At 43.4% G+C, this 21936-nt stretch overlaps 1 protein-coding gene, 1 non-coding gene and 1 pseudogene across 6 annotated transcripts; 1 reads left to right on the top strand and 2 right to left on the bottom strand.

Annotated features, from left to right (window-relative positions):
• Positions 1–681: 681 nt before the first annotated feature.
• Positions 682–7614, bottom strand: LOC110538327 (uncharacterized; annotated as a pseudogene). Its single transcript, XR_016484784.1, has 13 exons — positions 7278–7614; positions 7006–7152; positions 6009–6127; positions 5656–5809; positions 5346–5464; positions 4033–4871; positions 3691–3808; positions 2503–2604; positions 2080–2308; positions 1861–1955; positions 1548–1669; positions 1231–1417; positions 682–1059 (listed from the first exon to the last, which is right to left on the bottom strand). The product of XR_016484784.1 is annotated as an uncharacterized LOC110538327 (transcript).
• Positions 7302–21514, top strand: LOC110538329 (epithelial membrane protein 2). 4 transcript variants are annotated; one of them, XM_090193524.1, is made up of 5 exons: positions 7302–7748; positions 18153–18235; positions 18784–18886; positions 19701–19841; positions 19926–21514. In XM_090193524.1, the coding sequence occupies exons 2-5, from the start codon at positions 18158–18160 to the stop codon at positions 20087–20089; spliced, it is 486 nt and encodes a 161-aa protein (XP_090049650.1). In that variant the 5' UTR covers positions 7302–7748; positions 18153–18157; the 3' UTR covers positions 20090–21514. The 4 variants fall into 4 exon arrangements, with proteins under 4 accessions (XP_090049650.1, XP_021480755.2, XP_021480754.2 ...); XM_021625080.3 differs by lacking the exon at positions 7302–7748 and adding an exon at positions 15256–15522; XM_021625079.3 differs by lacking the exon at positions 7302–7748 and adding an exon at positions 15320–15887.
• Positions 11191–11243, bottom strand: LOC118937910 (U7 small nuclear RNA). Its single transcript, XR_005035319.1, has one exon. It is a non-coding gene; the product is annotated as a U7 small nuclear RNA (small nuclear RNA).
• Positions 21515–21936: the final 422 nt, after the last annotated feature.

Here is a 21936-nt window from a genome sequence, read left to right as displayed (position 1 = left end):
GAATCCTTAAATATGACTTTGGAACATTGTTTGCTTGACTTATTTTTCTTTGATGCCGATTTTTATAAGCAAACTAATGTTTGCAACTGGGAAACATTTCCTTTTGAGTCACTCCAATCGCAGCGGATGTGAAACTTACAACCTTATTGCGCTTGGGAATTATGTCTCCCTGAATGCCCCATCAGGCAGCAGTTGTACTGGAGGCTGTTGAGTGTGATAGAATAAACACTTCAGATGGAGTGGCTTGGTACACTAGCCAAAGTGTTGCCGTGTCATGCAGGAGTGGGCCAAATGGTGTACCTTACCAGGTCAAGTGTCTTGTAGGAAGTCTTATTTTATGAGAACTACAATTTCCAATGATTTAGTTTGCACTGTGAGAACAGCATTATGTTCTGTTACAAGCTAATACTACTGACTGTAACTTGGCACCAAGTGGAGCTTTTTTGTTAAAATAAAGTTGTTTTTCTTCCTCGTCTGATGTCATTGTGCTTACTGCATGACTGAATAAGTGCTGGAGAAAAAAAATCATTGACCAATTGTGAGTAAATGTGTATTTATTTATTCAGTTATCCAGCTTTGGTCCTACAAATGAATAACAGTTAATGTAACAAATACGAGTGTCAAGTTGAACACTAAGAAACACATTTGAGCACTACAGTATTAAATAAGTACATTTTAGTAACTTCAAGAAATGGATGGTTTATACTCCTACCTTGTGCTCAAAATTGTCCAAACCATTATAGGAGTGTTAATTCAACTCTAAACTGACGCAGCCCTCAATACAGTCCCCGTCTGATGGGGAGCACACCTCTGTGGAGCACATGAAGTAGATCTGTTGTGGATGAGGACAGGACAACACATTCAAATGCACTGATCAGACAGTACTGTATCAAACTGTCTATAATATGACACCATTGGCTGAAACGGACCTCCTGGTCCTCCAGGTGGGAGGGACGTCCTGTGGGTAAAGACTGGAAGGTGGTGATTGTGAGCCTCCGGGTGTGACGGGGTTGGGCAGGTGGTGGGGGAGGGGCCTGGGAGTCACCACGGCTGGGACAGCTGAAAAATGAGACAAAACAACTGCCTGTTCACTATATGGACAGTTATTTAGTGGAGCTGAGCAGCAGGTTCTGTGGAAAAACCTATAAAATATGGACATTTCACGTAGCTATGAAGTGCTTTCTCTGCTGTTGCATGTAAACAAACAGGAACTACAGTGGAACAACCTACCCATCATAGATGAGCAGCCAGCGGGCCCGTGGTGTGTCTGGGTAGGCCAGACAGTAGTGCACCAGGAGCACCAGGCCAGGGTCCATGTCTGGGGGGCTCAGGAGACCCACTTCCAGGTGCAAAGGTCGCCCCTGAAGTAGACTGAGTGGTCAATGTTTTTCTGGGTAGAAGCTGCTGTAGTGCTCATCTACAGGCAGAGGCAAATATGGGGAGGATAGGTGGTTAGTTGGCAGATACAGTATGATAAAACCCACTCCTCAGAGTCCTACATAGCTCTGCTGCTACTCCTGAAAGTTTAATTACCTATATAGTCCTACCTGTAGCGATTCGTAGCTGGACAGCCAATGAGCCCTGAGTGGGGACAGGGGGGCTGGTGTTCATCACCTGGTACCTCACCCTTCCGGGAGAACCAGGAAAAGACCTGCACTCCACCATCAACCTACACAGTAGACAAGCTCATGTTGCACTAACTCCACTGATTTCTAATCTCATCCCATCTGTACTAAAGGATTGCAAGTTCATCATCATGGTTTGAAAGCATTAGCATTCAAATGGTAACTTCTGGGAAAAATAATGAAATACATTTGCTGGGGATTTGAACCATTTGTTCAGGTAGTAAAATGGCTTTACCGGACAGGTGAGTCTTCAGACGTGGTGCTGTGTTTATGTTGTGTGGAAAGTAGAGCGTTGAACTCCAACAAGTGGACCATGGCCTGACCATCCTCCTAACCAAACAGACGAGCAACAGGGCAAAAGAAGGCGCATCAAACTATAACATGCAAAATAATTACAGGTAATATGTTGAACAGTTATACAAGGATGTTGAGTAGCAAGTGTCCAGTAACTTACATATCTGTGCACTCCACAGCCATCCAGGGGTACACTGTACAGGTCAGACGTCATCCTCTGGGGGGGTACAGGACACATGGCTGTCCGCAGGTAGAGGGGGAAGGGAGACCGTGGGGTCCACCAGAGAGCCAGGGACCGCAAAGACAAATTGACGCCCCAATGTACACTCTGAGGGTTGACACACATACACAGCCTGAGGACCTAAGACACAATCAGCACATTGTGTAAACTAATGAGTAGCAAAGCAGTTCGAAAGCTGACATTCCCGAAATACCAAGCATGTGCACATGGCCTTGGACATGCTGGAAGACCATTTCCACTCCTCCGAGAAGTGTTTTGATGTCGGTGAAACACCAAACTGTTATGGCTTCTCCATAGCAACACCAAGACCAGTAGCTTGAGATCGAGAGACTAACCATTCACAAGGTAAGAGCAGCAACCTAAGGAGCCGTCACAGTCCTGGTCGGACAAGCCACAGGGTGTGTGTGTGTGTGTGTGTGTGTGTATCAGCCTTGAAACCAGGGTCTATATGGAGGGAAAGGAAACGGTACTGGTGTGACAAACCAGGTTTATGAACTTCTACTTAAGTGGATATTTGTTACTGAAGTAAAAACCAATTACACGGTGGTCTCCAGGATCACCTAGTAGAGGTGAGGTGCCCTCTTGTGGCTCTTTATAGTGCCTGCACTGATATGAGAACCACATAGCCTTTCAATAGTGGTGCAGTGCACACATACAGTAGAAATATTCAAGATGAAGACTCACCTTTCATCACTGGGTCTGACAGATCTCCAGGGGGCCCTGGGTTGGGATGATGAGGGGAAGGAATGGTTGAAGGTTGTGGATGAATGATGTGAGGGTGTGAGGGGTTATGAGTGGGGTTGGTGGGATGGGGTGCATGGGTTGGACTCGCCACAGGAGTGTGGGCAAAGCTTCCTCTTCTATAATGGTCAGAATCTAGGGGAGCTTGAGCCCCTGATGTCTTTTCGGCGTTTGTACTGGGATCATAGCTTTGGTCCTGGTCGTAGATGGACATTCCAGGATGGTAGTAGTAGTAGGGGTCAAAGGGAAAAGGTGGGATTTCAGGAGTTGTAGATTCTGGGGTTGGAGTGGAGGTTTGAGGACTGTTAGTGGCAGGAGAAGGCCAAGGTTGGGTAGTAATCTGGATAGGCATTTTGGCCTGGGCATAGTCATATGGAAGGGCTGGTTGGTGAAAGGTTTCCATAGTGTGAGGAGCAGAGGTCTGAGATAGAGCTCCTTTAGATGGGGCAGAAAATGCATGATCAACAGGTTGGGGTAATCTGTATGGATCATAAGGCATTGAGTAGTAATAGTATGGGTGATCGTAGTAGTGTGGATAAACTGGATGGCCAGATGCTGGAGTAGAGGTTGAAGAGGATGCAGGCAGAGCAGTGGGGAGGACAGTAACAGGGTTTTGTTCATGTTGAGGGTTGCTGATGGGTGATTTCAGATGAGGGTAGTACAACGGGGGGAAGTTTGGAAAGAGAAGAGGTTGGATTGCAGCATGGGCAACAGAGGTAGAACTAGTAGACAGGCTCTGGGCTGTGTGTGAATTGGAGGGTTGTTGTTGTGGAGGCCATTTCAGGTGACCATGACGGTGCGACTTTCCACTTTGATCAGGAGACGACGCAGGGGGAGATGGGACAACTGGAGGATGTTTGTCCATGGGTCTAGAGGGATTGTTGGTCTGGAGACCAAGTCTAGGTTTCTGGATCGGTGGAGGCTTGTAAGGAAAATTAAGAGTGTATTGGTAGAATGGGATCTCTATTAAAGTGGGAGATGAGTAAGGGGAAGTGATAGGTTTCAAAGGTTGAAGATTAATAAAAGGGTTATCAGGGTGATGGGATCTCTTGACTTCACCACTGGGTGTTTGTGGGGTGTAGTAGTGAGGATAGGGTGGAGGGTGAGGCACATGAGGAACAGGAGTTCTACGGTGTTTGTGAACTGCTAACCGGGAGAGTAGAGGAGTGAGAGGCAGGGGTAACAGGCTGAGGGTGTTGGGGTGGGTTATAGGGAGGCACTTTGGGGTGGTAGTGCGGAAACACCCGGAAGATCGGGTTAAGGGTGTGAGGGACAGGTGGTTCAACCCGAGGACCATTGGTGGAAGTACCCGTCTTGGCACCAGGACTGGGCCCTCGAGGTGGCTCAAGCATAGGGATGTTGGGGTGATGGTAGTTGTGGTAGTATGGGTGGCGAGGATACTCTGGGGGTCGGAGAGTGGGGGCTTCAGAGTGAACTGGATGACCAGCTGTAGTGGAAGAATACTGAGTAACATGGGGGTTATTGTAGTTGGGGTGGCTTGGGAAAGGAGTGTGGCCTGGCTTCGACTCAGTGGGGCCTGTAGTTGGGAGTTGAGAGGGGGGACTAGAGGAGAGGGGTGACTGGTATGACTCACTGAGGGGCATCGTGTGGAGGTAGTAATACTGAGAGAATGGGTAGGCCTGAAGACGCTGAGCCAGGGGAGGATGGACAGAGGGGCCTGTAGTCAAGGGAGAAGTAACATGGATACCAGGGCTGGGATGCTGATCAGGGGGCAATGTGGGCAGGGGATTAAATGGGAAGGATGGGTGAAGCACTGGGTAAGACAGGGTTATGGAAGAAGGGTTAGACAGCAGGGTTGAGGAAACTGAGCTTGTTGGGCCCATAGTTACATAATGGGGGAAATCTGCTGCAGGTCGGAGGGGTTGTGTTACTTGGACAGGCAGAGAAGAAGGACAGGCCAGTGTGACGGCTTTCTCTCCTATTTGAAGAGAGAGAGTGTATTTTCCATCCTGGAAGAAAGTGTCCATTATTTCAGTTAGTGAAATAGACAGGAAACTTTAGAGCATGAACAACCCAGCAGCATTGCAGTTCTTGACAGAAACCACTGAGCTTGGCACCTACTACCATACCCTGTTCAAAGGCACTGCAATCTCTTGTCTTGCCCATTCAACCCTCTGAATGGTACACATACACAAGTCATGTCTCCAGGCTCAAAAAAATATATTTTACCCATCTCCTCCCCTTCATCTACACTGATCGAAGTGGATCTAACAAGTGACATCAATAAGGGATCAAAGCTTTCACCTGGTCAGTCATGGAAAAAGCAGGTGTTCCTAATGTTTTGTTCACAGTGTAAAATGCAACATTATTAAGCAAAGAAATTGTTTCAGCAAATCTCATGTAAAAGCAAAAAGGACAGTCAAGTAGCCGCGAGTCGTCATTTCCATCCCAAGTCATAGCGCAATAGGAGTGCCATGGCTAACCTTTGATGTGATCCCACAGGCAGTGAAGGGTGCAGATATGAGCAGCTCTCCATGTTGCCTGTCCATACTGTAGCCACACTGCAGGGCCAGCGAAAGCAGTGGCGTCCATTTTCCTCTAACTGCAGGGGGAAACCAACACAGCACACATACAGACTTGACAGTAGCCCCACAAACTCATCATAGCTGTAGAAAGTTACAGAAACATTGGATTCAGTCCAAATTAAGCCTCTAAAAATCGGTCTGTTCAGCAGCCATAGCGTGCAGGCGGAGTACAATTGTGATGAGTTATATAGTATAATTTCACACTTACCCTTGACTCTGAGCTCCTCTTTGGCTCCATGAACTTGCAGTCTGACAGTCATTCCCTGAGACGAGCAGCAGAGGGAGGAGGGGGCCAGGGACATTGGGCAGGACATCTTCACAGGGGTCCCTCTCCAGATCAGAGGCAACACATAACTACCATCCTGTCAGCAGCACCGCAGGCCAAAGGAAAGGAGTGAATAACAGTGTGTGAAGAACAATAGGAAAAGCTTTTATGTTGACAGAATGACAGTCACAGAACAGTTTTCACCTGCCAGTCTGACAAGTTCAGAGAATGGATTGTGATTATAGACATCAAGTTCTTTTAAGCAGGGCAGAGGGGGGTGATTGCTACTTTACCACTTCTTGGTTGACGTGACAGGCATTATAAGGTACCACAAACGTCAAGTCTCGCCAGGTCGACTCGACGGAGTAGCCACATTGAGAGGGTAGTTGGGCCAGGGGGAAAGCAGAGGCATTCGCTAAAGGCAAGAGGACAAATTAATAGAATAGCCTACAGCTATGCGTCATTCACACCCACACTCCTTGTGGTCAGACTTAGGCTCCTTTTAGTCCATCATTGGGCTAACTTTACTCCTTATAGTCCAAGGCCTTTACATGTTCTGTTTAAAGGCGAATTGGCTCTGGAAGCCAAAATAGTCAAATATTCCATGTAAAAACAGGAATCAATTCTCAATTGCAGTAAGTTTCTAGAAACATAAATCCCTCTACTTTCATATCACGTCAAAATCATTTCAGAAATTAAAATACTGTACTGTTTTTAACACAGTTGCAGCCAATAGTATTTTTTGGTGACGTCTCAAGTTTGTGGCGTCCGTCTTCCATTTACAAAGGTGTTCAGAGACGCAGATAGCTAATTAGCACAGTAGTCCACTGTCTTCCGTATTATTCTGTACGTAAATCCGTGACACTCCATTTAGTATGATATGCTACGTTTCGTATGGTATGTATTCATTTGTAGAAAAAAATGGCTAACGTTAGCTAGGTTAGGGATTAAGGTTAAAGGGTTATTAAGTAACCTTCTGTTTTATGTAACCATAGCAAACTAATGTGAGTGTCCCAGATTTACACACCTAGATTTACGTCTAGGTTGGGCCTAACTCTAAAGGCGTGTATCAATTTAAATGTTTTTATAAAATATAAGGTCCTTATGCTTCCAAAACCCTACCCCAAGCGATGTGAGTTAATGTTCAGACCGAGCATCGGGGCTCTTAAAAAAAAATATATATATATATAATAAAATAAACACTCCCCTGTACAGAAGACACCTTCATCCAATGACTAATGTGTAACGGAACTGAGAGTCGTGATCAACGGGATAGGTCACTGTCCGATTTACCTCTGTCTACTAACAGATGTAGGGCTCGTCTCCCTCTGACAGTGAGGGTCATAGTCTCATCTCCACATTCTACGTCTGGCTCCATTCTCATCCAGCTCTCTGCTTTCGCTATCTCACCTCGAACTCGGATCTTTCCTGCACGCACTCCTAAAATAGACATAACATTAGCCTATTATGCACATTTTGAGCAAGGAAATACGTGGCTAGTCAAACTAAAACAAGTTGAATGGTAGAATAGGCTACATGACAAACAGAGCCCACCTATAGTTTACCTGGAGTTACTGAATCTGAGTGGTATGCCATTTGTGAGTGGTTCTCATCGTTTCCTGTGATGGAAAACTTTCCACGATGTAAATTCTGAATTTTTCCTTGATTGCAATCGATATTACTATAGGATTTAAATGGTAAACCTTCCGAATGCTTCTCCTCGTGTTGTTTGGCATGGTACTTGTCGTTCTTATCATTGAATACCACCATTCGTTTTCTACCTGAAAGTCGAGATCTGTTCAATTCTTCAAAGTCCTGAGATAACGTGCGAAAATATACATTTTCGTATGATTCACCAATTTCACGTGGCTTGGTCTCGTGGATCTGTCTTCGCGCTGGCATTTCTACGCGGTTTCTTGGCTGGTTTGTTTAAAGGACGTTGGTCTTTGTCGTCGGGGTGTAATGAGTCAGTTTATCATTACGGGAGACATTGTCGCTTGAAAGAGGATTTTGTGTGGATTCTATAAACTCAACAGGTGTGTGGATTATTATTTTACCCGTCGAATCGTGAGCCTGACCTCGCAGATACCGAGTGATTGTTAGAATGTAAAGTAGGAGGATACCGTAACATTTATGTGTAAAATACATTGCCAATATGATTGTTTCTCAGCGTGCATTAACACACTGGGACGAGGGGAAAGGTATATTTTGAATGCTTCCGCAAGCACCACATGTGTTCACTGATTCAACCTCAAGTAGTCTTAATTGGTAATTAGTCTCAACAATGGCATGCTGATTCCAATTATGCTTGTCATTTCTACAGGGGTATATAATTACAGGTTTGCTATATAATTTACCATAATAAAAGTCAAGTTGAAACGTAACCACAATACGTTAGAGATGACAGGCTCTCTTCTCTCCACAAGAGGGTGGTATTGTCATACAAGTCAAAGCACACATTGAATTCTCCACTCCCCCCCGAGGAGCCTCTGACCATTCCACCCTTACCCTGGTATGGCCAAGTAACCTTACGCAGTTCCTAGAACTTTGCTTTGGTAGGAAAATAATATGGTAGGAAAAGAAACCATTATCTGCTGTAGCATAAGAACGTCAGCAATTGCTGAGAGGTGAACCTGACCCTAATCAAGTTTCACCTTTGAATGTATGGGTTAGGGAACCTGCTTTTGTACCAACTCACCTGACATAATACTATAGTATACTATGGTATAAATAGTACAGTATTGCTATATTTATATACTATAGTATTCACCATAGTGTTTTAGCAGAGTAGTGTATTATTTACTTCACTGTATTGTTTTTGTATCTTTGACATAGAAGTGGGGTCCATAATCTGTATGTAGGTAGGACTGGAGCCTGAACCGATAGTTCAGCTCTTCTGCTCTCTTCTGTAACCTGTGGGGAACACAACATATGATCTATACTTGGCATGTAGGTTTCTCACTGATGGCTGGCACAAATTGGGATATTTTTTGTGTGGAAATTTCCCTGAAATCAATTTGGAATAATCTAGCAAATTTGTGCGTCATAGGGATTTTATTGAGTGTTTCCTTTGTAATATCATCACTATAACCGTTGCTATTATTGTCATAGAGACACTGTGTCACCACATGACAACATCAATGTTGATCATTATCAACCAAATAGTACAGTGGCATGAATTGTACAGACAGCAGTAGGCCTAAGACTGACTGAAAAACAAATTCCACTGTACTTTCCTCTTTTATCAGGCATCTGCATACTAACTACTGTAATATTCAAGGACCCGTAAGTAACAGGGAATTCATTGAAACTGAGCGTAGTGTACACTGTCTAACTGAACCACACTATTCAATAGGCTACATGAAGAGAGTGTACAGGGGAGGAGAGGGGGTTGATGGGCGCTGCAGAGTGATGACTCATTGTGAGTTGCCTAGCAACCAACAGTCAGGAGTTGTTTTCTTTTCAACGTTTCAAAGCAAAAAATATGTATGTCTGGATTTCATTGAGAGAAAAGAGGGAGAGGGGTGGTAAACAAGGGCTGAGCAGGAAAAGGAGGGACAAAACAGTCAGAGAAGGAGGAGGAGGGTAGATCATGTGCAAACTAAGTGAAATGTAGCAATAATGTGAGATCTAAAAAAAGAGCCACAGTGTGGAAGTGACAGAGAGGGAGTGGATCAAGAATAAAACCCTGACCAGTCACCATGGAAACGGGCAACTCCACTAAATATCATGATTTTTTTTTATTGAATGTAAACAGTTGCTGGAACAACCAAAACAACTAGTGGCTACATTTCGTATCAGTTTTTTGTTAGTACATTGAGCTTCATGTCCCTTAAAGCTATCCCTGACAGTTTACTTTTTCTTCTTAAAAAAACAACAACAACAGACTGCTTTAAGACCTGTTGGAATTCCCCTTGCAGGGACCCACATGAAAAAATACTATAGTATTCTATGGTATAAATAAATGGTAGTATAAACTATAGTTATTTATGTAGTGCTTTTGCGGATTGTAGTATACAGTAGTATTTACTGTAGTGTTTTTGTGGCCTGTAGTATTTACTGTAGTGTTTTTGTGGCCTGTAGTATTTACTGTAGTGTTTTTGTGGCCTGTAGTATTTACTGTAGTGTTTTTGTGGCCTGTAGTATGTACTGTAGTGTTTTTGTGGCCTGTAGTATTTACTGTAGTGTTTTTGTGGCCTGTAGTATGTACTGTAGTGTTTTTGTGGCCTGTAGTATGTACTGTAGTGTTTTGTGGCCTGTAGTATTTACTGTAGTGTTTTTGTGGCCTGTAGTATGTACTGTCGTGTTTTTGTGGCCGGTAGTATTTACTGTCGTGTTTTTGTGGCCGGTATTATTTACTGTAGTGTTTTTGTGGCCTGTAGTATGTACTGTAGTGTTTTTGTGGCCTGTAGTATTTACTGTAGTGTTTTTGTGGCTTGTAGTATTCACTGTAGTGTTGTTGTGGCCTGTAGTATGTACTGTAGTGTTTTTGTGGCCTGTAGTATTTACTATAGTGTTTTTGTGGCCTGTAGTATTTACTGTAGTGTTTTTGTGGCCTGTAGTATTTACTGTAGTGTTTTTGTGGCCTGTAGTATTTACTGTAGTGTTTTTGTGGCCTGTAGTATGTACTGTAGTGTTTTTGTGGCCTGTAGTATTTACTGTAGTGTTTTTGTGGCCTGTAGTATGTACTGTAGTGTTTTTGTGGCCTGTAGTATGTACTGTAGTGTTTTGTGGCCTGTAGTATGTACTGTAGTGTTTTGTGGCCTGTAGTATTTACTGTAGTGTTTTTGTGGCCTGTAGTATGTACTGTCGTGTTTTTGTGGCCGGTAGTATTTACTGTCGTGTTTTTGTGGCCGGTATTATTTACTGTAGTGTTTTTGTGGCCTGTAGTATGTACTGTAGTGTTTTTGTGGCCTGTAGTATTTACTGTAGTGTTTTTGTGGCTTGTAGTATTCACTGTAGTGTTGTTGTGGCCTGTAGTATGTACTGTAGTGTTTTTGTGGCCTGTAGTATTTACTATAGTGTTTTTGTGGCCTGTAGTATGTACTGTAGTGTTTTTGTAGCCTGTAGTATGTACTGTAGTGTTTTTGTGGCCTGTAGTATTTACTATAGTGTTTTTGTGGCCTGTAGTATGTACTGTAGTGTTTTTGTAGCCTGTAGTATTTACTGTAGTGTTTTTGTGGCTTGTAGTATTCACTGTAGTGTTGTTGTGGCCTGTAGTATGCACTGTAGTGTTGTTGTGGCCTGTAGTATTTACTATAGTGTTTTTGTGGCCTGTAGTATGTACTGTAGTGTTTTTGTGGCCTGTAGTATGTACTGTAGTGTTTTTGTGGCCTGTAGTATGTACTGTAGTGTTTTTGTAGCCTGTAGTATGTACTGTAGTGTTTTTGTGGCCTGTAGTATTTACTGTAGTGTTTTTGTAGACATTACTGTAGTATTTAGCTTACTATAGTGTTTTTGTTTTATTATCTTAGACGTGGAGGCTTTCTCCTTCAGGAAACCTACTGGAGAAATACTAAAAGATCACATTTTCCATAACCTTTAGATAGTAGGACTGGGGTCTGAACAGATAGCTCAGAGCTTCTACTATTTTCTATAGCCTGTAGGGAACAGGTTGGTCTGTACTTGGCATGTAGGTTTCTCACTTCTTTTTTTGCGGGCATTAATGTAATATTTACTACAGTGTTTTTTGGGGGGGATAATATTGAGTATTTACGATAGTATTCTACAGTATACTTCAACATTATAGTAAGTACTACACGTTATTGAGGGATACTACAGTTACAGTATAGTATTCTACAGTATAATACAGTTTATCATTCTATAGTAAGTACTGTAGTATTGTATAGGAAACTGTTGTATTTTTTAAACATGGGGAGCATTGAGAAACCCCAGACGAATCTAAAGGAACCACAGACTGCCATAGTTTTGCCGTTACAGGCCTCAACTGATCACTGTCCCCATCATCCCCAGGGAAATCAGTGTTATGCAAAAGTAGATATAATCTCGTGAAAACCAAAATGATAATGACATAGCAATTAAAATGGCATTCTAATTCTGGTCACGTAAAGGGTAACACAAATCACAGGATGTCCATGTACTCTGCATAATGATATCATTTAGTTTCGAGGCTTACATAAAATCACATTGATGTGTATGTCCTAGGACCTAGTCCAACTCTACCTGTTTCTGGCTGACCTATGATGGCACCTGGCTGACCTGAATGTTGCTCCACCTTAATTAGGCTCATTACGTCTCTTACTTTGGCTGGCTTTCCAGTGGCTTACCAGGTTCACCACATAATCACAGACCCCTACTACTTTACACTTTCCTCTTGAATCTCTCTGCCCAAATTTTGTCCCTGGGATCTCTAATGGAGGGAGTGACCAGATTTAGCATCCCTCACTATACTAATATGGGTGGTAGCTGCACCTGTGCAGTTTCAAGGGGCTTGATCTTGCTTGTGAATTACTTGTGCATTACAGAGAATAATGTATGTGGAAGGAGCATGCCACAACATGGAGATCATGGGAGTAGTATCCTTCAACTGGCAGCAATGTTCCCTCTAAGCTGTGAGCGCGTGTGCGGGCGTGCAGCTCCCCGGGACTGCCATGCAGAAGAAATATCAGCGAGCAGAGAAGCACGAGATACATTTTCACTCAACTTTCTAGTTTCACCCCTTAGTTAACACGATCACTGTTTCCCTTTACTGTGGCAATTGTGATCAAATCAACGCAATATTAGCCACTTTCAATGCAACATACCGAAACAAAATCAACTATACAAGACTTAGTATGCAAAACAAACTATGCAAGAGATTTTTGGTGTGGGCAGAAAGCATCGGAGTCGGACTCGATTGCATTGACATGCATAACTCAGGCCCCTACTCGACACAGACCAGTGTGCCATAACCAATCAGAGCTGCAGTAGTCCTATATGCAAATAGACCATTGCCATATATGGATCTGTGCCGTTCACTTTGAACTAGACTGTATTTACAGCATGAGTGGTCGTGTGCAGATGCCCTTGTTTTGAGATCAAAGCGAGAACTGCATGTAGCGACGTGTACATTTGTTCATATCCTTTGCTAGTTAGGGAGTTATTAGCCCTGTTATAGCCCCATTTGTAGTCAGCAATGGGGGAGTGATTGCTTCCTACAAGAGCACAAAATGTGTGCATTTCTAGACATCTTTGAAAAGCAAGTCAGTTTAAGTGCTTTTTTGGTCTTCAATGGGCAGTGTTGTATTTTGAGACAGGCTTGAATAAGCTAAGTAGCCAATAGGCAGAGGGTAGAACAATGTCTGATTCTCTGTAATAATGGGATGAGAATAATACTGAATTTTATTTTGTAAAGTGGTTTCTTGCATCAAAAAACACAAGGACAAGAGTATAAACAGACTAATGTCAAGCCCTGTATATTTTTGTCAAAAGTCTCATGGAATGTAGGCCTATATTGAACACCACACATTGGCTGCTACTGTAGGCTGAATGATAGAACAGCTATTACCATGTTAAAATGTTATGTGATGCATTTTCTTCATTGCTTTTGATGCTAGGCCTACGTTATGATCAAATAGCTACAGTAGCCTACTTGACCACTGTTAGAACTAACTTAAAGCAGGTACATCCTCGGTGTTCACAGTAAACGCACACCGGAAGTTGCACAGAATTTTCAAGTTTGCTTTCAGCAGACCTGAAACTTGTTAAGCGATTTAAAAAAATGAGGGAACATTGACTGGCAGGCATAGAATTAGACAGTCCATTTGCTCCATGTAGTATTCCCTGTAGGATAGGGATCTCCTTTCACCTTCCACTGTGTGTGTGTGTGTGGCTATGACATTAATCTGAGGGCCAGAAGGGTGTGATCGTGTGTGTTACAACGGCACCATGACGTCAGTGTGTACCTTACCTGTATAGGAAACCAGTCAAGCGACAAGTGGGAGTGAAGGGATGAGTGAGATTCCAATAGCCTCATCCCAATTAGTCAACACTGGGTAGGGTGAGAGTTTCAACACTGTTTTTGATACTATGTATCTATCTATCTACTATGTATTTGATATCTGTTCTGACTCATTAAACAGTACACAGTTTTCTTTCAAATTATCCAGCAAATCCCCTACATACTCTTGCTGTCTTTCTAAATGTAAACCTAGCAATCAGACCTCTAGGACAGTCATGTTGCCGTAGACAGACTCAGACAGGCAGAGACCGGGGAGAATGACACAGTTAACCACAGCAGATCATTTGACCATTGTAAAGTGACGTGCTTATGGTCACGCTTACTCCCTTTGGCATGTGGACACTGGAACTGTTTCACACGGCCGTGTGGAAATACTCTGTCAGTGAGCGGCCCTGGGAGCTCCTCAGCGCTGAGTCACAAGCGGCGTGGTCTTTCTCAACACTCACAGAAGTAACCCACGCATTCTAACTTCTCATCCCACACAAGGCAAGGCGAGCCACAGCCACGCTGTAGACCCACCTTGAATATTAAGGAGCGAACACGTTATTAATACTGTACATACAACACTTCAATTCAAACAACATCACAACTGTTCCAGTCTGCCTTTAGGGCACGTGTCAAACTGATTCCACAGAGGGCAGAGTGGCTGCAGGTTTTCACTCCACCCTTGTACTTGATTGATTAATTAAGGTCACTGATTAGTAAGGAACTCCCCTCACCTGGTTGTCTAGGTCTTAATTGAAAAGAAAAAAAAACAAACCTGCAGACATTCCGCCCTCCGTGGAATGAGTTTGACACCCCTGCTATGTGGGCTCTGGTTTTTCCAGTTTTGATTAACAAAGGGCTGATTGTTGATTAAATGATCCCATTGGTCCTCTCAAAAGCTATACAGACATGTTATTTGTTAATTTCACTGGGGCCCCGCCCAGCTCGGGACCAGCTTCCATAGGCAGGCAGAGGCAGCAGGGATATATAATAGGCCACACTGTACCCAAGCTAGCTTACCTCACCTGTCAGGTAGGTGTTGTCGATACACCGTGGGAAGAGGCAGGCTAGACAACATTTCAAAATTCCCTCTCTGCCTTTTTCTATATTTGAGGCCCAGTATTTGAGTTGCCAGTCCCCCTAGGGGCTAAGATGTATACTATTGGATTTGTGACAGTCACAGTCTTAGTGTTGGGTGTGGGGAGTCCGCAGTACATCTTTAGAGTTTACTCCACATTCCTTGACTTTGACCCAAGTGAGGTATGCTGTTTGTGGATACGTATCCACCAATAACCCAGTATGTGACATGCCCATTGGATAATACTTTGAGGTCTTAGAGTCACTTGGCCAAACATGTCTGAAACCCCATCATTACCCTGTGACATCACCTGAGGCTGCTGAAACACTCTGTATGTAGCACATTACCTCAGTAGAGGTCAATAGAAGTTGGTTTCTTTCACCCTACGTATATTGTCAGACTATTGTCCTAGATAGTGCACTATATCTATCAATCAAGCGTGAATATGAATTGAACTAGTGGGAAACAGGTTTCTCTCAGTCGTTCTCATGCAAACACACAATCTCTCTCTTTCCCTCTCTCAGGCTATGACTTGCACTTGTTACCTCCTCCTCTCCCTCTCTCCCAACCAACTACATTCCTTCATCCTGACTATCCTCCCGGTGAGAGAGCTTTGGAGGGGAAATGGAGAGAGGGGGTGGGGATCAGGCAGAAACACTACACCCACCACGTCAGTGTGTGGAGATACAACAGCAACAATGTGGTCGCTCTGGTTACTACTGAGTCTCCATGGCAGCAGGGATTTGAATTCATGACAATATTTTGGGAGTTCCCCAAACATCAGTGGGTGAGTCAGTGAGCTTCCTCTGAGTACTCATGGATATAATGGCCTAAATAGACAGAGTGACAAAGACATAGCTAGAACATGAAAAACAAATGCTCCACCACAAAGTTGTTGAAATAGTGGCTTTTGGGTAATTGCATGCATGTGAGACAGAGAGGGAGAGAGAGAGAGAGCAACGGAGGGAGAGAGATAGAAAAAAGGAGCGAGAGATTTGGGTGGGGTGTGGACTTGAGGAAAAGAGGGAGGGAAGTGGGTGGAGGTGTGGTTGTAAGTGTTTGTGTGTGCCTTGGCGGCGAGGGCTGAGTCTGACATTTGGAACGTAGAGAGCAGAAGGAATTGGGCTTCAACAGAAAGGCTACCATCAAAAAGTAAGTTGAACATTTGTGTTCTCCTTCAGAACTCTCAACTCTTTGACATTCCCTTCGTGTGTTTTTTAAATGATAATAGCCTATATGCATACCTTCTATTTTATTACTCTCAAGTCTAATAAAATTGCACACAGTCAGTAGGGGTGTGAATTAATTTGAATTGTAGCTAGCACGTCTTTTGTAGTGCAAGTGATACTGGTAGTTTATTCCTTTGCCAGGTAAGTTCAGTGTGGGTGTGTTCAGGTAATTGATCAGGTAGCTGGTTCTAAAACAAACATTACAAGGTGAAAATCCAAATGCACTGCAATTCTGAAACTTTAAGTATACATTTAATTAAAGTTCATAATGCACACACGTTAGCCCATGAAACCTGTCCTGTAATTTCTGGTCGGTAGCTGAGTGCATTGTGGAACTATGCTCCATCCTAGAAGGCAGGGAGATTGTCATGAATTCAGTGTTTACTCTATGTGACTCTGGCAAGGTGACTCTGGCAAGAAACTGCTGAGGTTAGATAGGGTGTAGTTTGTATTTCCTTCACATAACAGAACAGGGCTAAACTTCCTTCAGCAGCTGTCAGCTCAGACAGGCAGAGGTTTAATTGTCTAAGACTAGTTCGAGTTCCCTCTTCATTTGTCCCTTCAGCACTTAGATGAGAAGCTCTCATATGAGAAATTACACAGACCATCTTTTGTGTACTCAAATATTTACACACAGTTGAGCTAACCAAGAAGTACTTGTTCCCAATTACAGTAATTTTGAAGTGTACGTGGGCGGGAAACAACTTTGGGGGGGTCAGTGTTGATGTAGATCACATGTCTGGACCCAACCCAGACCAGCCCTTTATCCCAGAGAGGTTCCCTGCATTCCAGATGGGCTCTCGCCTCACTCTGTCCACACCCACCAGATCCCAAGCCGCTCTATTGCCAGTAGTAGGGGTGGGAAGGAACTCTAAGTGTATCCGTGAGTTGTTCTCACAATATGATTTCTTGATGCTTGTTCTTCCTAAATACAATCTCGCCTTCTCTCTACTGACAATGGCCATTCAAACTGTCATTCAGCTTTTTTTGTATTGTTTATGAATGGATAAATCAAATAATGGCCATTGTAATTGGTGAATTGAGATCGTTTATAAATATTTTGAGTTGAGCTGCCTAGTTAATCTGAATTGGTTAAGGCAGGCATTCTCAATGTGGGGTCATACAAACCCACTAACAATGGCTTGCAGTGGGTTCACAGCCAGATCTCAAAATATATATTAAAAAAATTACACATCCACAATACTTTTTACATAAATGCAGTGTAATTTAATCTTTAAAACTGCAAAGTTTTTCTCTCTGTCTCATAGAAAAATGTGTAGAATTGTAGGATATTAGGATATCAGCTTAAAAGCTGCAACAACAAAAAATCTCTGGCGCATGACAACATCTGTAGATTTGCAGGAAATTAGCTTGGAAACGGTAACGTTTGCCAACAGGCGAGCCTTTAAAATGTTCCAGCCTAGGGCCCAAAACTTGGTTTGTCTGTCCACGCACTGCCGAAGTCATGGCAATACTCCTTGTATGCTATTATTATCTAACTTGAGTTGTGTTCTGATTAGGGGGGGGGTGGGGGTGGGGGGGGTCCATGATGAATGTACTATCACAAAAGGGGTCCCCGGCCCCATAATGTTTGAGAACCCCTGGGTTAAGGTGTGTGTATGTGTTTATTTGGGGGAGGTGGGGCAGGCAGGGGAGTAGGTATTTTGTGCAGTTATTTTAAGGAGTGGCGGTTTGTTGCAAGCTGCAACTCATCTCCTGCCAACGCTTCCCCATTTATCCCTCTGATTTTCTCACTCTCTGTTTCCCAGGGCTATCACTACCTGGCTTGACCAATCGCTATGTCCTATCTCAAATCTCTTCCTCTGAATCCTTTAGATTCATTTTTTATCAAGCCTCCCTCCATTTCTGTTTGTGTGGCTATAACCCATCTAGAGTTATGAAGCCGCACAAGCCGCACCCTTTGTCAACATCCATATCTAATAGTATTTAATAATAAAAAAATACTTGAGATTTAAAGCAACTTTCAAGAAACCCAAGGACACTGTAGAGCAAGAGTACAAAACAATAGAGTATCTTATTCCTGTCACTCATGTTAAGCCCCGTGACAGTGTCTGTGTCCCCCAGTCTCCCTTTATTTGATAGGGTATAGAACGAGGAAGTGTTTGACCAACTTTTAACAAAATATATATATACTTTCTCCCTCTCCCTTGTTCTGTCTTTCTCTCAGTCATCATGTTGGTTCTTCTAGCCGGAATCTTCCTCCTTCACCTCACCGGCATCATCCTCCTCCTAGTGGCAACTATCGACAATGTAAGTAATCCCCCACTGCTCCTCCACTTAGTTCTCTTCATGTTGACATAGCCCCGTGGAGCTACACACGAGGGCACGTCTCTTCCGCTATGTCTGTGGAGTGTTGAATCAAAAGATGAAAGCATGCTATGTTAGCCCTCATCGGCTCAGGCCTTTGGTGCTGTTCTGTCAGTGTTCCACTTTGGTATTCTGGACTACATTTCTGAGCTCACTCTCACCCCTGAAAGAAGATAGGTGACAAACAGGTTGGCCAGTGTTTCATCACCCTAAGTGTGTGTTTGTGTGGCGTGTGTTTGCCTGTGCGTTATCGTCAACAATGTGGCTGCATAAACATGCTCTTGTTCGTGTGTGGGATCCCAGTGAGTGTTAAAAGGCCTGTCGTAGTGAGAGGAGCATACCTGGCTGCTGTGGTATGCTGCTATGTTCTACAGATGTACATTCCACCCATTGACCGTTATCCCTGTTCCTGGACTTCCAAATGCATGTGACGACACAACACATGAACCTGTGGATGTTCATTGACTATCTCTCCTCTCTGTCCTGTCCAGGCCTGGTGGATGACAAAAATCGTGTCCACTGATGTGTGGGCCAGGTGGATACTGACCAATGGAACCTGGAGCTCCAACGATCTCCCCGGCCAGTACCCTCAAGGTAAGCCTGGGCCATACTGAACCGCTGGGCTAAAATGTAATGAAACATTCTCTGTGGAAAAAAACCAGCACTGCAGGAAATTAGCATTGCTCCTGGATATACAGTATATGTAAATATCAACCTACATGTGAATTAAATGTTTATTTTCTGTCTCAAGTCACCCCAAGATATACATTTTTGTAGCACAGAAATAGGAACAGTGTAGTTTCTCCAGGATGTGGGTTTACTGCGCTGGAGGTTTGGTTGAATTCAGGGTAGAGCTCCATGACAACTGTCAGACTAAGCCTGTCATCTAACCTGTCTCTGTGTGTCTGTCACTGAAGTATGATTGATCAGTAAGCACTCTATTGCCCAACGAGGGAGAACAATGCCATTTTCTCATAGAGGAAACTGAACAGGGCGTGGCAGGATCAGAGACAGGGTTGGGGCTGGTGGGGAGGTTCAGATTTGCTTGAGTACGTACACTGAAAGTGCATTACAAATACAGTGAGTCTGTGTGTAGACCTTTTAGTGAATGTGTGGTCAAAAGTATGTATGTAGCAATATTGTATCTCTGTGTTTTATTTGATTGCTGAGAAACCCTTTTACAACCTACGAAATGACCTCGTCTTAAATCCTCTCATAAATATTCCTTAGCACACAATTTTCCACATTAAATACTTTCATTGTGTTTCTAAAAAAACAGAACTGCCCCTTTCACCTCTGCATTCCAGAGTGTGACACAACACTGTTTCGTTAATATGGTGTTTTTTTCTGGGTGTGTCTGTTCTGTAAATAGTCCTTACTCAGTGTCTGTCTCTGTCTCCCTCTACAGAATACCTCCAGGCAGTGCAGGCTAGCTCCATCCTGGCCTGCATATTCTCTTCCCTTGGCCTGTTTGTGTTTGTGGGACAGCTCTTCACTCTGTCAAAGGGACAGAGATTCACCTTCTCTGGCATCTTCCAGCTCCTAGCCTGTACGTATTGCCCTAAACACTTTCAATCTTCAACCTGTTAAACAACTAGTTCCGTCTTTGCTTGACGTTTGTCCCTCCCTCCAGGCCTGTGCATCATGATCGCTGCCTCCATCTACACAGACATCTTTCACAAGAATGAATCGGATGGTTGGTATGGCCACTCCTTCATTCTGGCCTGGATCTCCTTTGCGTTCACCTTCATCTCCAGTATAATCTACTTTGTCCTGCGAAAGAAGACCGCAAACTAGAAGCAGAAGACTAGCCCAAGGGACAGGCTCAATATCTTACGATCTGATCGTTTTTTGTACAATTAGGTATGGATATGAGTGTGGGATACAAAAGGGGAGAGTTGTTATCCACAGATTTTCATCCATGTATCTTTGGTTCCCACTGAAGTGTGTCTAAACATATGGATTTACATCGTTATAACCTACCTGTCCTGCCCACATAGTAATAACCTACCTGTCCTGCCCACATAGTAATAACCTACCTGTCCTGCCCACATAGTAATAACCTACCTGTCCTGCCCACATAGTAATAACCTACCTGTCCTGCCCACATAGTAATAACCTACCTGTCCTGCCCACATAGTTATAACCTACCTGTCCTGCCCACATAGTAATAACCTACCTGTCCTGCCCACATAGTAATAACCTACCTGTCCTGCCCACATAGTAATAACCTACCTGTCCTGCCCACATAGTAATAACCTACCTGTCCTGCCCACATAGTTATAACCTACCTGTCCTGCCCACATAGTAATAACCTACCTGTCCTGCCCACATAGTAATAACCTACCTGTCCTGCCCACATAGTAATAACCTACCTGTCCTGCCCACATAGTAATAACCTACCTGTCCTGCCCACATAGTAATAACTTACCTGTCCTGCCCACATAGTAATAACCTACCTGTCCTGCCCACATATTACCAAGTCCATGTTTAGTTTTCATGGGCTCTTAATATAAAGTGGGACAACATTTTCAAAGTTGATGAAACTTTTACAGCCCTCATATATTCGTTGGAGAAGGTAGAGGGGAGTCAGAGAGTTTTGACCGACAGTATCTCATTATTTCAGAATCATAGTCCTGAACTATTCTTGCTTACATTTGATTTATTTCTCAATTAGGCTCAGAATAAAACAAGGCCAAAACACTCAAAACCAAATAGAAGGATGAATTGACTAGTGTCGCAAACAGAATCCAATTTCGGAAACTGTCAACGATCATTACCCCGTTTGACTTACAGCCCTACTGTAGTGTGCTGAATAAGACAAAGAATATAATGTATTTGCCAATGTCCATACATGGAATGGAACATTCGTACTAACCTCACTGCTAACTGGACCCCTCCCCTTTTTAGTTATGTAATTATTTTTGCCAATTATTTTATGCTTTGTACCATTAGTCTTATTGTGTAGGTTAACTTTCCGTTTGTCTGAATCAACCTATCCCCCAGACACACCCATGGACTGACAGACAGACAGACGGATAGATCTTGAGTGCCTTGAAATCTGACAGAGCATATTTGCTCGCTGCACATTGAGATATGTGTAAATATGAACATGTTTGGTTTCACATTATGCTTTGTATGTCTAATGCAATTTTATTTTTGTTACTATTTCTTATCAGTATGATAATGATAATTTGTATTAAAACCTGATTTTAAATCACATTTCTCCTGTCAATGCTAAACAATTTTATATGAATCATAATCGGGTGAAGGAGGACAGATTGCAGGAAGATGAATGATACCTAGTCACTGGTAGAGGGGCACCACAGTGAAACTGACAGAAGGCATACTAGTCTGTGAATGAAATCATTTTGCACACAAGTGCATTATTGACAGCATGCATACAAGTTTAGACAAGCTTCAGACTACTTCACACTGATTTGCTCTGTCAAAATCCAAATGCATGTTGGCTCATAGGTAAGTATCACACACATACAGTCAAAGTGGGCTGTACTCCTCATCTGAGTACTCCCTCCCCTCTTCCTCCATCTCTCTGCCCCTGTCCTCAATAGTACTGGGGTGTGTAACTGTGGACGGACAGGGGTAGAGAGAGGCGGTGATAGGGGGACGGGAACAGGGTGGGA

The sequence above is a fragment of the Oncorhynchus mykiss genome, chromosome 12 (genome assembly GCF_057628025.1).
Source record: "Oncorhynchus mykiss isolate SJ-2025 chromosome 12, ASM5762802v1, whole genome shotgun sequence".
Lineage (NCBI taxonomy): Eukaryota > Metazoa > Chordata > Actinopteri > Salmoniformes > Salmonidae > Oncorhynchus > Oncorhynchus mykiss.
Note: the sequence above shows the minus strand (reverse complement) of the source record. Positions and strands in the feature narration are given on the sequence as shown.